This window comes from Lathamus discolor, chromosome 21 (genome assembly GCF_037157495.1).
Source record: "Lathamus discolor isolate bLatDis1 chromosome 21, bLatDis1.hap1, whole genome shotgun sequence".
In the NCBI taxonomy this organism is placed as follows: Eukaryota; Metazoa; Chordata; class Aves; order Psittaciformes; family Psittacidae; genus Lathamus; species Lathamus discolor.
This window is the reverse complement of record NC_088904.1, coordinates 737,205-752,530: the sequence shown is the minus strand read 5'-3', so window position 1 is coordinate 752,530 and position 15,326 is coordinate 737,205. Positions and strand designations below refer to the sequence as shown.

At 43.9% G+C, this 15,326-nt stretch overlaps 1 protein-coding gene across 2 annotated transcripts in view; it reads right to left on the bottom strand.

Moving 5' to 3' along the window:
* The window catches only part of KDM4B (lysine demethylase 4B), a 78,173-nt gene that overhangs the window by 30,627 nt on the left and 32,220 nt on the right, over positions 1 to 15,326 (bottom strand). For both annotated transcript variants that reach the window (XM_065699604.1, XM_065699605.1), the window contains exons 7-8: positions 13,161 to 13,264; positions 9,099 to 9,236 (exon numbers count right to left, since the gene is read on the bottom strand). In XM_065699604.1, the coding sequence (XP_065555676.1) occupies positions 9,099 to 9,236; positions 13,161 to 13,264 (242 nt within the window). The remainder of the gene's footprint in view (positions 1 to 9,098; positions 9,237 to 13,160; positions 13,265 to 15,326) is intronic.

The following is a 15,326-nucleotide window of genomic DNA, read 5'->3' as shown; positions in this document are numbered from 1 at the left end:
CATCACCTGCAATTGTAGCTTAAGGGATTTGTATTGAGCACATTTTCCATCACTTTTCCGTAAGAAGTTTTCAAAGGACCTGTGCACTGCTACAAAGAGGAATACAGGAGAGCACCCCACAGCACACATCATCGATGAGCTACGGAGATTGACCTCCTCTGCCTTTAACAAAGGATGAAAAATGGCTTAAAAGGGCAACAGCCTGCTTTGTGATCCTACCCTCGAACCGACATGCTGCAGCACACCTGTGTCAATGCCTTCAAATCAAGTGGAGCAAATCCCAAGTCGTGCAGGGCTAAAGGTCTCCAGTACAGCTCCAACCACCAGCAGCTTAAGAGTCTCACAGAAATGTAAAGAGTACGGAGTTTATCAGGAAAGCACACGCTGAGCTATCTGGATGCTCGTCAGAGAAATGCCTCTGTGGGCTGCAATCTCCAAGAGCCTGCAGTAGCCAAGTTCTTTTCCTTACACAGATCTAACATGATGTATGTTTATATTTCAATTTTAATTTCATTTTATTGCTTTCATACTAGCAAGCATGAATAATGCACAAAACCTCTTCCCTCTGGGGCTTCTTCCAGACCACACCGCTATATTTCCTCAGCCGCTGCAGTTGTGTCACATTCCCATTCCCATAATGGTCAAGGTATTTTTCCATACCCTTCCCTCAGACCCAGCAGCAAAATCCTACTTAATACAGCAGACGCTTCCCACAGCTGCAGAAGGGAATGTGCACGTGTGTGTGAGGGGTGCGAGAGGGAGGAGAAGGGAGGAGAGCAGGAGGAGACTGTGGGTAGAGAGAAGGGCAAGAAATTCCCTTTGCAATGAATTACCTGCTTTATTCCATTAGAGCAAGACAAAAGCAGCGAGCTTGTGTTTCCCTGGCAATGATACCCATTTCCATGTATTGCCTCTCCTTCCATATACAGAGTTCTGTCTCTTTCAAAGTATTTAATTATGGTCATAAACACATGTATTTCAGCAGCCTGGGAAAGGCTGAAGAGTGATATGGTCACCCCAAGCACAGAGCATGACTAAATGGCAAGCTGGAGGACAGACCCATCCTATCCAAATGACCAGTGAGAAATGTAAGGAACTCTGAGATCTGATGAAGTATCTCTGCATCTTTTCTCTGTTGTTCCCCATTTGGTAGCCAGACCACCACACCAGAGTGTTCAGGAACCACAGGGCTGTCTCAGCAACAGAGCAAACAACAGAATATTCCCAACTGGCATCTCTAAGGACTGGCTCCAAGTCCTGAAGATAAGGTGGAAAACAAGACAAAAATCAAACAGCTTTAGGGTTAGCTCTTTGCCTTCGGTTCCCCGGGATTGCAGACCCAAAACAGCAAGAAGAGCTTCCATATATTCACCAAATCTACAAGAACTTACTTTGTTCCACCTTTTGAAGGCTTTCCCTGGCCTCACCTCTCCTTTTTCACGAGCTAATGACTATTAACCAGCCAGGATAAGGACACGTAAAGGCAATTTGCAATCTAAGCGCAAGTACTGTAAGAAAATGCAGAGTGAAGCACTTCTCGAACACAGAAACCCAACATTCTTCTCCTACTTCTTATTTTATTCTCTGCTACTCAAAGCTGGAGACTGTGGTAAAACATCTGACCACACCAGGAGCCCTGTCTCATCAATTAGAACTCCAAGCCTGATAGTGGGAAATCTGTGGCTACTGGATGTGTAACCATTATCTTCTCTGCAGTGTTTTTCTTTTAATAAAAACACTAATAAGCCTATAGAAAATAACAGTCAAATGAAAAGACTGTCTCCTCCAAGTAATAAAATCAAATGATAGATGGAAAAATGCAGCCTCATTCAACCTCAACCTTCAGCAGCATCATTTTTGTAAGGCTATTTCCCTCACTTCCCAGCTATTAACACTAAACTGAACCCCATCTGTTCCATAACACATAAAACGTTAATGTAAAATAGCCCTTCTCCTTATGTAGAAATAGTCACCAAAATGATGTATTTCATTTGGCACCTCTGGTTCCCATAGAAAACCCCCTCACATTCAGACAGAATCAGGGCCCACTGCACAGCTGTTTAAGACCCAGTAGCCTCCCACTTTGCCTTAATGGGAATTAAAATACATAACCCCCAACACACTCCAAGTTGAGGCTCTTCCAGCTATTATGGCACCATTAAATGCCAGAGCAAAAATCTGTGCTTAAAGCTTTTCCTATTGCTTTTTCATAACAATGACGCCTAAAAGCAAGTTGCTGGGAGAGAAAGATGATTACATGCAAAAGGCAGCTAAGAAATTCCTGCTGTGTCTGATGGGAACACACATTGCTAATGCAGACGACACTCCTAAGCTGCTCTCCATACATTACCAGGCTGAGGCAAGAACTGCAGCTTTTGGGAGAAACACAAAGTCCTCCCAGTCTAATGCTCTTGAACAGTTACCCAATTTGTTAGTGCAGTGCAGACGCGGTACTTGAGACCTAGTCAATACTCAGCCACGATGACAGAATAAACTAGGTTAGGCTCCGGTTTCATTTTCCTCCCACTCAGCCCAAAGCCACTTGTCCTGCACAGCAATGCTCATAGCTAGCCAAGCTTTCAGAAGCAACAAAAGCACTCAGATTCCACGGACAGGCCTGACACGAGCAGCAGGGATTCCGCAAGTGCATGAGGAGTTAAAATTGAGAAGAAGGAGAAAAACCTAAGACGCACAGTTTGCGTGTTTAATGGTTGGTAGTTGAAAGCTTGTGGGAAAGAAGATGAGTCTTGACCCCCTGTTTCTAGTGTAATTATCAGCACTGCCGTGAGTCTCAACAACAAACCAGTTCATTAGGAAACCCACTGGAACTCCTCTACAGAGGTTCATAAACAAAACAATTAGGGAAAGATTTCCAAGGACTCCCCCTGGTCCTTGGCTGCAGGCATAACTTCTCCTTGCGTGCTTCCTTAATGTGCTGCCATAACGTTCCATGTGGATTTCTGTGGGTAGAGAACTGGCTTTCTCTTGTTTGGCAAAGCTATTTTGCAGCCTCCACCAGAATTCCTTTCTACCTCTTCCTATTCTGTAGGTTATACCTGTAAGGATGCCACATACTCCTAAATCTCTCAAACATATGCAATCTTCATCCCTGCAAGACAAACACAACCACAGCGGCGGGGCAGGAGGGGATCATCTCAGTGGGGTCCTGGTTTATACACGTCTCAGACAAGGCTGAAAGAACACAGAAGGAAATTCAGTGCTCTCAGCAGCACTACAAGAAGGGGATTCAATGAAGTATTAGTTCTCTTCTGTTGTGACACTCATTCCAGTACAATGGATAAACAAAGTAAGACATTTATCCAGCAGTTATGATGTTGTCTATAGTGAACATCACTCTGAGATTATCCCAAGGTATCATTTCTTCTGCACCATGAGGCTTGCAGTTGGTGAGAGGAGCCTACCCTGACCACCCCATGGCATTGGTGCAGGTCAGCACCCTGGGCTCATGCATGAACTGGTCAGCAAGCATGAACTGACATGGCTTGGTGAAGAGCTACACCTCTGAAGTGACAGGCACACGAGACGATTTTTGCTAAGTCACTGAAGATATCCTTTTATCCTCTGGTTTGATCGTCTGCTTTTTATTCCTTTCTTTTCAAAAGAAAGGCAAATGCTGTGCTGCATTACATCTGTAAACCAACAGATGAAGTAGTAAAATCCACTATTTTGGATCCCATGGAGGACAAACAAGATCTATAGGCAGTTTGTAGGAACATGAATAATGACGTTTGGTGGAATATGAAGTGTCGGTACCTGAAGTGACAACCTCAGATTTGCTTCTAGCACATCATCCAATTCTTTGCCCTGGTAATAACAAGTATTCCACAGCAACATTTTTCAAAAGGATACAAAGCTGAAAATACATCTTTTGCAACTCTAAATGCTACGACTTAGAATCAAGGGAGGTCTGATGCATACGTGAGGCAAGAGGTTGTGTATTCATGTCTTGATTAGACCCCTCTGAAAACCGCACCCCAAATGAAGCGCTTCTGTCTCTCTCCTGTAATAATCTAGACCCACTTGCATGTATTTCTGAAGCAGTTAAAGAGCCTGGTAAAGCAAGAGCCCAACCTCAGACATCAGGATTCAGAAGCATCCAGCTATGAGCTGCCCCAGGAAAATGCTGAAACTGCAAACTGCCACCAGGGAAGCAAGCTGGGAGATGCCGTCAGCAGCATGGGCTATCAGGAAAGGCAAGTAATGAAGCCAAATGGAGTTAAACAATAAAAGAGGTTGTTCATAAGCAATCTACTCCCACTGCATTGTAATAAAAAGTGGGCTTTAAAGTGCTCTTCATGCACAAAGTGAAGAGGCCGAAGGGTAAAAAACGCTGCCTTTCAGTACACTGAAGGCCTTGCTGCGGTGGACATCAAAAAGGAAAGGTACCTGATGAGAAAGCATAATGTCCATTCACAGCTTCTTTACGCTTTCACACTGCCTTTCAGAGTTCTAACATCACCATTTCTGTAATTCTTTAACAGAACTGAGTTATTTGTTCTTAGCTGGAATGTAAGACTGCTCTTCCTTCTTCCTATCTATGCCCCCATGTGTCAGCCCTGAAGCAGTTCCAACAGAGCAACACCAGCTGCATACAAAAGCACAGTCTATGGCAGCTTTTAAAAGGGATTTTTGATGGCCTTGCCATACTAGCAGCCCCAAAGCCAGACGACCCTTAAGCCTCCACTCTGACACATGAATGATTGGGGCTGGTACACTTTATCAGGGTCTCCTGTGCGACAGAGAAGCTGAATGAACAAGCTGCAGGGAGCACATTCTTCATGTCGCTATTTACCACAGCCACAAAGCACACCACAACCTCCACACGATAAATCACACGGTTAGCGAGGCAGAGAGAGAATGGGAGACTGTGGCAGCCCGGCAACGTCAGGACTCCAGGGTTCAGGGCAGCTTTCCATCCCAGAGATCCAGCATTTCCATCACGGGCTCTTGGAGAGTCAGCCTGGCCTGGCAAAGTCATTATTAAGCAGCATTCAAAATGTCAAAACCATGCTTTACACCCTACAGTAATTAAGCAAAAGTAAATTACGCTGAGAAGCATAAATGGGCCTCATCCGTTTAACAAATACCTGTTTAAAACCCAGCACCTTCCCAGGTCACTGTTCCAAGGGCTACCCCAAGCCTTGAGCAGAGACAGAGGCAAGGTGCCCCAAGTCACCCCGGCCCAAGGTGGATACGTCCCAGTTACCGTGCATTAAGTCCTGAGCAGTTTACAATCATGTTTGGGATTTAAAGTAAGTTTAACTCATTCCTTCTGGATCTCTTTTTACTTTGTGCACTGTGACGGGTTAATACTCATGTTGGTCAAACAGCACTGCACCCTGAAAAGAGCATTCCCTAAGTCTGATCCGCAAAGGATGCCAAAGTGAATTCCCATCACGTATTTGGGAAGACCTAGTGACAGCACACCAGGATTATCTATGGGAGCCCCATGATTAACTGAAGGTCCCTCTCCCATCCCGAGACAAGGCACTGACAGATGTGCTGTTCAACCACAGCCTTTCACACTGATGAGGTGGCAGAGGCAAGCTGTGCTTGGCCTCCAAGTCACCTTGGCTGGAAAGAAATCAGCTACAACACGAGGTTCCTCGAGGACAGATGGAGACATTTACATTGACAATAAATGGGATAACAGTTAAAGAGCTGTTAATTCTTAGACTTCTGGGCACAATGTCCAGCTGTATGCAAGGCATCTATTTCCCAGTGGTCTGTCACCATGTCATTGAAACCCGAAGGAAAGGAGGATTTTATACCTTTCTTCTGAATGTAAGGAGATTGACATTTGCTGGGAACAGAGAGCAATCAGTGCTGAGCATTTATACCCAGCATGAGATATGGCATGAATTTTGTCTGTCACATCCCAGCACTCAGCACTGAGGCTAGAGAAGCAATTATGAGAAGGATCAGCAAATCAAAGAGATGTTTTGGTCAGTACGTTCTTACAGTAAGAGGCTACTTGTCAGCAACTTCCACCTAAGGACATGAACCCCACGAGCACACCCTCACAGTGTCCCCTTCCAATTCCTTCCCATCAACTGCTGCCAAGCAGTTCTGAAAGAGACTCCACAACTCCCACCAGGCTCTCAAAAAGCTTTGAGCCAACCAGGACAGGCAGTTCTTTCACTTCAGGATTCACCAAAGCAATTTCTACTGGAATTTTTAAGCATCTGTTCATCCTGGTTACAACTTTGCACAGACACAAGCACAAATTCCCACTATTACCTTCCTACACAACCCTGCAGCCATCGCTTTTCCTTCCTGTGCTAATGCTCATGCTTGTTGTACAATTAGAGCAGAACCAGTGCCTGAGAAGCTGATCTTTAAACTTCACTCTGGTTATTACGTATTTTTACAGCCCAGGCAGGTTCTGCTGTGGTTAGCAGAACATTTCATCCATCTGGCAGGCAATTAGCAGAGCTCTGTTCATGTTTCTCTGAGGTGAGCCATTACCTTCCTATGTGAGCTCTGTCTCGTGCTATGCCATTGACTTACATTGCTCTCAGTGGAGCACAATCCAAATCTCATCCCCAGGATAATGTCCAGGAGAACATTACAAGTGGCTAATTCTGAACCTCACCTTGTCCCCGATCTCAGGAGTGCTGGCAGGACATGAGAGCTGTATTGCTAACCTCAGGAAAGGAGAGGAATCACCTTCCAGGCATGTGGCTTTGGGGCAGTAAGAGGATGTCCCTGCAGAGTGCTGCACAGTCGAGACTTTGAGAACTTTATAAAGGAATGTGTGACAAGAAGAAGAAATCCTGCTTCAGTGTGGGGCAGGACAATCTACCCATGCCTGAGAGCACTGCAATCACTGCAATCAATACAGCCACTCCTTAAATTGAGCAAACCTGCAGCAGTTAACCAAACTCACACACTCCGGGAAGCCCCTCTTCTCCATGAATTCTCCCCAGCTTGAGCATACAGAGTCGGCTGGTATTTCATTCAGATCCTGTTTAACTTCAAATGAGATTTAAACAAACCTTTTGCCCTTGCAGTGTAACAGCATTCATACCTCATCTGGAACCCCAGAGCAAAGCACCAAAGGGTTAATTAACACGTGTGCAGTGTGTGCTTTAGGCAATATTAAGCAGAAACCTCTGAACAGGCAAGTGTCAGCGAGTGCAATGGAAATAAATTGGGCAGCTCCTTCCACACTTCAACTTTCTCTGCCCAGATTTGCTCCGAGCTCTCTGTGCTGCTTGTTCAGTAATTTCACGCTACGCTGCTTAACAATGTAAGCATGGAGGCTCAATCTAAAGCTGCACTTCCCAAATGTCACTTGTTTGTGAACACATGGCTGAAGCCAAAATTGCTTTTAATATTAGAGCGGTGCCTGCTGGCACTGCTGTAGTTAAGGGTCTGTCAGAATTCTGACGATAAACCCCATTTTCTGGGGTGTAATACCATGACCATTTGCCACAGATAAACCTGCTATACAAGGTCACAGCAGACAAACACGATTCTTTACCTTTCCAAACCAAGTTTGCTTGGCTATTTTTGAGTTGAAGACACTTAACACTGATTTGAGGCCTGTTATGGTTTTAAGTTTTTCTTACCCATCCCTTTAACTCCAACACATATTCAATGTATGACTCGCATTCCAGCCTCCACCAAACCCTGGAGCCTCCGTTACTGCCACCGCAGCATCAGTAGAATATGAACAGTGGGATACAAACACCAATGCAGAGTTCACTACTTTAACACCAGCAGACACAGACAGGACAAACGGTAGCTTTCCAGCATGAGGATTTTTCGGTTGAGAGATAATTTCACTTGCCATTAGTAGCAATTTAATGCTCTTCATTTATTAAAAGGGAAAAAGAGAAGAAATGGCATGAGGGTTTTTGTGATTCTACAGGATCCCCCGAAGCCTGCAGTGCCAGGAACAGCACCAGCCTCCGGAAGCAAAACCCAGTAACTCACATTAGGCACAAAGCAGCCACTGGGGCTGATCAACACACACCTTTGATCACTGCCCAATATAATCCTGTGCAGAAAATCCAGCATGGCTCCAAACTGCCCAAAGGCATTACAGCAAAAAGGTGGAAGGTCAAAGAGACCCCAGGATCCCAACCCTGAGAAGGGAATCATGCCAGCAACAATCATCTGCCTTTTGCTACTCTCGATATAAACCTTTGTGAAGGAAAAATGGACATCACCACATTGCTCCACAGACTGAGACACAGATGGACTTGCAGCCTGTTTTGAACAGGGTTGGTTTTGTCCAGAGGAAAGCGTTAGGATGCCTTACAAAAGCTACAGAGTCAAGCCGAGTGGACACGAGACAAATAAATGCAGAAAAGGTTATAAATGCTATCAGAAAGCAAAAACTGAGCTTGCCTTTTTGGAAAGGAAAATCTGAAGCAATTTCCAAATGTGCCCCCCCCCCCCCGCAATCATCTCTCCTTTCCCCAAACACCGTGTGGAACTGACACCCACTTTAAAACTTCACAGATGCCGTTGAATCAGTTGCACTTCACACTTAAACCCAAGAGAATGGCGTGCGTGTGCTGGCGTGAAAGCTGTCACTGACTCCAGAACCGCCAGAAGTAACAAAACGTGCAGGAAATTTGCCCTAATGGAAATAGCCACACAGGCACTTCATGACTCTGCTCTTCAGAGTTAACCGAGTGCATAGACTAGAGAAACTCAGATCCTTTCAGAAGGTTATTACCATAGTCTTATTAAAGCTTAAAAGTATTGCCAGCTTATTCCTTCTCCTTCAGTGTGTACCTAATGAATTGTACTCAGTTACATCAGTCACCTTATTCACTAAGAAAAGCAGTCTGGATGCATGAGAAAACTATCAAACATACTAGTCTCAAAACAACCTGTTGACAAGGTGTGAGCAACATCCGGCATTTGAGAAAGTTATTACTCTGCCCTCAAAACGACAAGAGGTATCAACAGGCATAAACAAGCAACATGGCACAATTGAAAGAGCACATCTTCAAAACAATAGCACTTTCCTCTTTGTTCTTAAGGGTAAGTGTCCCACTCCCCTTTGTATTTCATGAGCTCATGGTTTTAAAGAGCCCTTCATGCCAACAGACACCTACTTGGGTTGCCATTTTTCCATAGTCGATCCATCGCAAAGTGGCAAAGTTGGTAGACTCAGCACAGTTGAAGCCATGATTGAAGCCAGCATGGTATCCATAAGGAAATGTAATCATGAACTCTCCAGCTTCCTGGGTGATCTGAAAACAAAAGGATGAGATACCCCATGGATCAGTTAATGTAGCAGCTGGAGAGCAGACACCTATAAAATCAAATCTTTAGATCATGACCACTTCAGCTCATGGTAAGTCCAAATCTACACTCCTACCACCAGGCTAGTGGAGCCAAGAACACTGGGTTTCCCTCCTTCCCTTGCATTGCAGAGTCCTACTGAAGTACCTGCTACCTTGCACTGCATTTATTTCCTCACATTTATTGTCTTACTCCCATTACACCCAAATGTCAAACACCCTAAAAGCTACAGCCCACCATTTATCTACTGCAGTAAAATTAAAACTACTATAAGCATTATAAACTTTATTAATATAAGGGTTAAAACCTCTACAGATTACAGCTGTAATCAGAGGCCAATCAACCTGTGATGCTTCTAGAAAATCCCCTTTTTACATCTTATGCAGAGACAACATTGAGGAAAATAGGGATGTGATTGAGTACAGCACAGATCCTACGACGCATCGTGCCTGGAGCCACCCTTCCAGCCCAGCTCTCCAGCTTAGCAAGCCGTCACCAGCACCTCCCTTCCACAGGGTCTGAAAGAGGCAAAGTTTGACCTTCCCTGTCTTTCCAAGCCAGAAGTGCTGACAGACCTTTCACAGCAGTCACATGCCAAACCACTTCCATTTGGATCCCTTCCCACCAGCAGTAACTCAGCACACAGCCGTTCTGAGCCTACGGAGATTTCAAACAACTTACACTTACAAACACGAGGATGGGTCCAAACAGAAAACGTGAGCAGACAGAAGTTAAAACCTTTACCAACACCTGAACTTGCTGCTGACATCAGCATTAGCAGAATAAGTAAAAGAGAGAGAATACGAGTTGCTATGATACAAGAAGCTCCTGCAGTACTTGTGGATGAGAGGTGCTGAAGTCCAGCCGTACCCAGCTTTGTGGAGCATCCTCCCACCCACCCCATCCATAAATCAAAGCAGAGGGGTAGATTGCTAACTTCAGAAGACAGAAAGATTATGTTTCTGTCAGAAAACCTACATCCTGGTGTCTTCATTTCAAGCCCACAGTGTATGTCCTCTATGTCACTGCTGTCAACATTATCCCTACCATAAATTAGAAAGCACTCAAGATGATGGATAGGCCATGCAGAAAAGTAATAACTATTGAAGGAAAGCCAGCATAAACTGCCACTCATGGAGAAAGCCCTAAATTTACTGACTTCTGCAAGCTCTTGAGAAATAAATGGAAAAATCAATAGGAGATTACAGAAATACACATTTTTAATTATTAAAAAGCCCAGTATGGATCTGTTTCTTTTTTTTTTCCCACAGAATACCACTACAGAGATTTATAAACGTGGGCCTATTCACTTCATTGAAATCTGCCAAGAATTCAGATGAAGGGATCCTATCTCTGTTTCTAAAGAAAAATGGCACATGTTCCCTGCTTCTGAATAATAGTGATCCTCTTCAAAAGCTACTATTTCAGGACAGGAGGTATTCAGATATAGGCTGCTCAGACTAAAGAGATCTCCTCCTCCTTTTTTACATTTAAGAGCACACTTCCAGTGAGCGCCATAGAGAAGAAAGAAGCCGCCATAAAAAACACACTCCTGTAAGTCAAGATTAGGAATTGTATTTAAATAACATGTTAATAATCCCTCTTGCTGCAAAAGAGAGAGTTTGGGTTTGACATTAATAGCGTCCTCCATGTGTACACTGCCCTCTCCTTTGTGTCTGTGTGTAAGTAATAAGGGAGACAGAAATCAGATTCTTAGCATTTATATATACTCAGCATGGAGGAGACCCCAGACATCAATCTGCAAAGAATCATGTCACAAATTAAAGGTTCATAGTGGGAAGCCAAGTTAGGCTTTAGAAAACAGGTAAAGACTTTCTACCAAGCAATAAATTAGAAACTTCCTTATTTAAACCGCTTTGTATCACATCCCTACCACCACACAGCTCAGCAACAATGACCTGGGATAAGCCTGGAAGGAAAGTATTCATCTACTGCCTTTTGACAGCCTCCTTTGGTTGCCTTACCTGGTCATGGATCAGAAATCAGTCAGTATACAAAGTCAATGGTGCTTTCCTCAGACAGATGGAAAAGCAAACATACAACAATGGGTTATGCTGGAGAAAATGATGCCTGCCTACAACATTCAAACATTTGAAGTCCTGTAAGAGTTTCCTTTGCTTTCTGAGCTCCAAAAGACCCACGAGCATTGCCCCAACACTCTGCTTGAATGAAATGGCAGAGATTCATTTTCAGCTGCATCTTTAGACAAGCAGTGCATGCTTTTTAGCCATTGCACCACTTCTGGCTTCTGGTTAAAACAAACTTCACAAGGAAAACACCACAAGAAGCAGCAAGACACAGCCTGCAACTGATACTGAAGTAGAAAGCAGCATAAGAAAGCCTTAAACTTTACAGTTTAGGACAATAAATAAAGTTCAAGTCAGATGTCTCAGGAGCTTGCACTGGCTACAGATTTTGTATTCTTTTCTGCATATGGTTAAGATAGAGAATGTCTTATCCTCTCTCCAAAGTCATTTCTCAGAGGAGCATCTATGCAATAAACTGAGATGTCCCCCATTATTCCAATCCACGTGCACACTTTCCTGAAATCTGTAAAGTGAAAATCCTTATCACAAAGTCAGAGCCCACAGTTGGGTATTTTCCTTATTGTTTTCAACCATGTGTAGCAGGTACCTGTGTTCTCACACTTGGGAATCAGGTTCCACAGACAGAATGATGAAAGAAAAAGGTTTGTTGCTTTCTATGAACAATTTAGTATCAACCATCATGTACAAACCAGGCCAAGTCTGGCCACTGATGTTGAACCATATGCACCACATTGCTCCATGCCACTCTCCCCTCCCCTGACAGCAAGCTCATCTCACAAGCTGCTTGATCACACTTCAAATTTCATTCACCACAGCCTCCCGCTAGGAAAAATGAAACAGTCCCTGGAGCAGTAAATTGAATGAATTCATAGTTTTTATGCTATAAAAGAGCCCAGATCTTTTACTTCCATCTTAAAGAATCACCAGGCTCATCAAATAGGTTCAATACTTTTGTCTCAGGTGGAATAACTCCGAAAACCACATAAAAAAGAAATACCAGGACTCAAGAGTTCTTATTTAGAAAAAGATGGCCATAATATCCACAGATGATGATGCAAAAGGGATGGGGAAGGATGAAACCAATTTGAACCAGGCATCCCCTGACACTTCCCATTGGAGTTAAGAGTCCCAATACCTCTAACTCAATTCCTTTCCCACATCCAAAGGCAGGACAGGCTCTGTGTGCTGGCAGCACACAGCAGCAGTAGCTGTTTGATTGTGTTAAGTCCACGGTAAGCACACTTGGCCGAAGAGATTTACTTCTTGCCAGAAGACTTTAAAAATAAGCACATTAAAATGATCATACCAAATAAACCTGACCCCTCATTTCAAATAGGATGACTTAAAAGATTCATAGATCCTTACTGGCCTAGTGTACAGTGAATGCTTACACAACTGAACCAGTACATCCAGCTCCAGTTCTTGATTCATACTGGATCCAGGAGATAAAGGTGTGTTCCAAAATTCCCAGTGAGTTATGCTGCCTATTGATAAGCCCCAGCATTTGTATTACAGTGTGCCCCTCTCCACCTGCAGAGGCTCCTCAATTGACAAAGTTAGTTCTAGTGAAAGCTTTTATGAAGAGAGGCACTTCACAGCGAGTGTCACAGCCAAACCACAAATCCTCATTTACAGGCAGGCACCTGCTTTAAACTGATAGGATACATTTAGCATAATAATGTTTTTAGAAATGAAGCAAGCTGCTCCTCAGGCCTGTGATGAATTGTTTCCTTAGGAGAGGGGTGCGGTGCTTTGTGCACCTCAACAACCCACCAGTGTCTTCAATGCATCCTTTGTACATACCCGGTCAAAAGGAATGCCGTATTTCTTCAAGATTGAGGGTGAAATGAGGGTCATCTTGTGACGGAGGAAAGCATCACATCCCTGAGAGCTTCCTGGAAAAAATCCTGTAAAGACAATAAAAGAGGAGTAGGCGCTATAGGAATCTTGTATCAAATCAAGGATTTAAGTAGAGACAAGCTGACAAAATCAAAACCTGCCTAAATATATAGATCAAGACAACAGGCACACAATTGAAGCTGTAATTAGCACATCCCTCATTGCTTAAAATACCACATCAATTTTGTGACAAAGCCTTGCACGTTGAGGCACATCAAGTCTAAATTCCATTCAAATTGAGAGCAATCTAAGCCTCTTGTGTCTGGGAGTAAGTATCTTGGCCAAAATCTCAGTAAAAGCATTGCACATCAAGAAACGGAACCTGTCTGGCTCCAGTTTTGGCTCAGCCTCACCCCTGGGCCACCCTTCTTCTGAATACGAACAAGGCAAAAACAAGTATGCACCACCTCCTCTGAACATGAACATGTCCTTTTCTACCGTAAGCCAGGCTGAGAACATTGGGGCTGCTCAACCTGGAGAAGAGAAGCTGCATGGAGACCTCAGAGCAGCTTCCAGTGTCTAAAGGGGGCTACAAGGATGCTGGAGAGGGGCTCTTCATCAGGGACTGTAGCGACAGGACAAGGGGTGATGGGTTCAAACTGAAACAGGGGAGGTTCAGGTTGATAAGGAAGAAATTCTTCCTGTGAGGGTGCTGAGGCACTGGAACCAGAGAAATGGTGAATGCTCCATCCCTGGCAGTGCTCAAGGCCAGGTTGGATGGAGTCTTGGGTGACCTGGTCTAGTGTGAGATGTCCCTGCCCGTCCAGGGGGCTGGAACCGGACGAGCTTTAAGGTCCCTTCCAACCCAAACCATCCCATGACTCCAGACCAATCTGCCCTATGCATCACCCCCTTAAAGGAAAAAAAATAAGCATGTTAATGCTTAGATGTTAATATTCCTCACAAGGCAGTGGAAGGGGGAACACGCACTTACTGGCCACAGTGGTAGCTCACAATGCTGGCAGAGCCAGTACGAGCTGACTCAGCATCTCAGCACCATTATTAAAGAGCTACAAGAGCCGCACTGAGCTATCACACCCATCACAACTAATTAAACACACTCGAACTGCAGTATAAAACCTGAACAAACCCCTTCATGTCAGCACTTTGCTCCCAGAAATGGCAGCTCAACCAATGTAACACCTTTTGCTTCAAGACCATGTGTTTCACTCCGAGTGGGTGATTCAGTAACAAATTATGTGTTCACAAAGATCAAAATCCATCACCATTGAGGAAAATAAATAACCCTAGCTCTGGAAACAAAACTAATGGATGAAAGGTAATGGAAAGGGTTTCAGGAAGTGGAAAAGATTACTGGATTCCAGATTCTCTTGTATTTTTGTCCTAAAAGCATTTCTATTAGAATTATGACTGTCTCCTACCAGCCTGTCGTCCCTCTCTGCAGTTCCTCTTTTTAATGCACAGTTTAAGTGGCTCTCATTAAGGCTACTAATAAAGAAGCACATTTTAAGTGATTAGCACCAATAACATGGCAACACATTAACATTCTCTCCATGGGCTCCACAGCTCTCCCAGTGAGCCCATTTACAGCTCCACTATTCATTTTCCATATTAATTGCACACTCATTTCTCCATGGTAAACTTCCTCATAGTATAAACCACTGACGCACGGGACAGGAAGAATGCCCAGGCAGTAGTAATACTATTTCACTGTTGTTTCAAAACATCACCCATCCCAACTACTACAGGTATTAAGGAACAGAAAACTAACGTAAAGATGAGATCATTGATAATTTGTTTCTGGTTGATACATTACCAACCACTAAATAGTGATCATCAGTAAAAGTAAGTTACAAACAGCAAGAGACTTATGCTCTACTTATGTCAGACACTGGTATTGCAGATTCTACAGGTCACCTGGATTTACTGGCTCTTTTAATAGCTTAAAAAGTAACTTTTAGAAAACCTGGCAAGTTGTACTAGTAGGAAAATTCAGCCACAGCTTTTCTGCCTCTGAAGCCATTCTACCAATGCAGCAGGTTCGCCAAGGAGCTCTTGCAAGAGAATTGTAAGAACCAGTTTGAAGACAATTCCTTATCAATCTGTTTC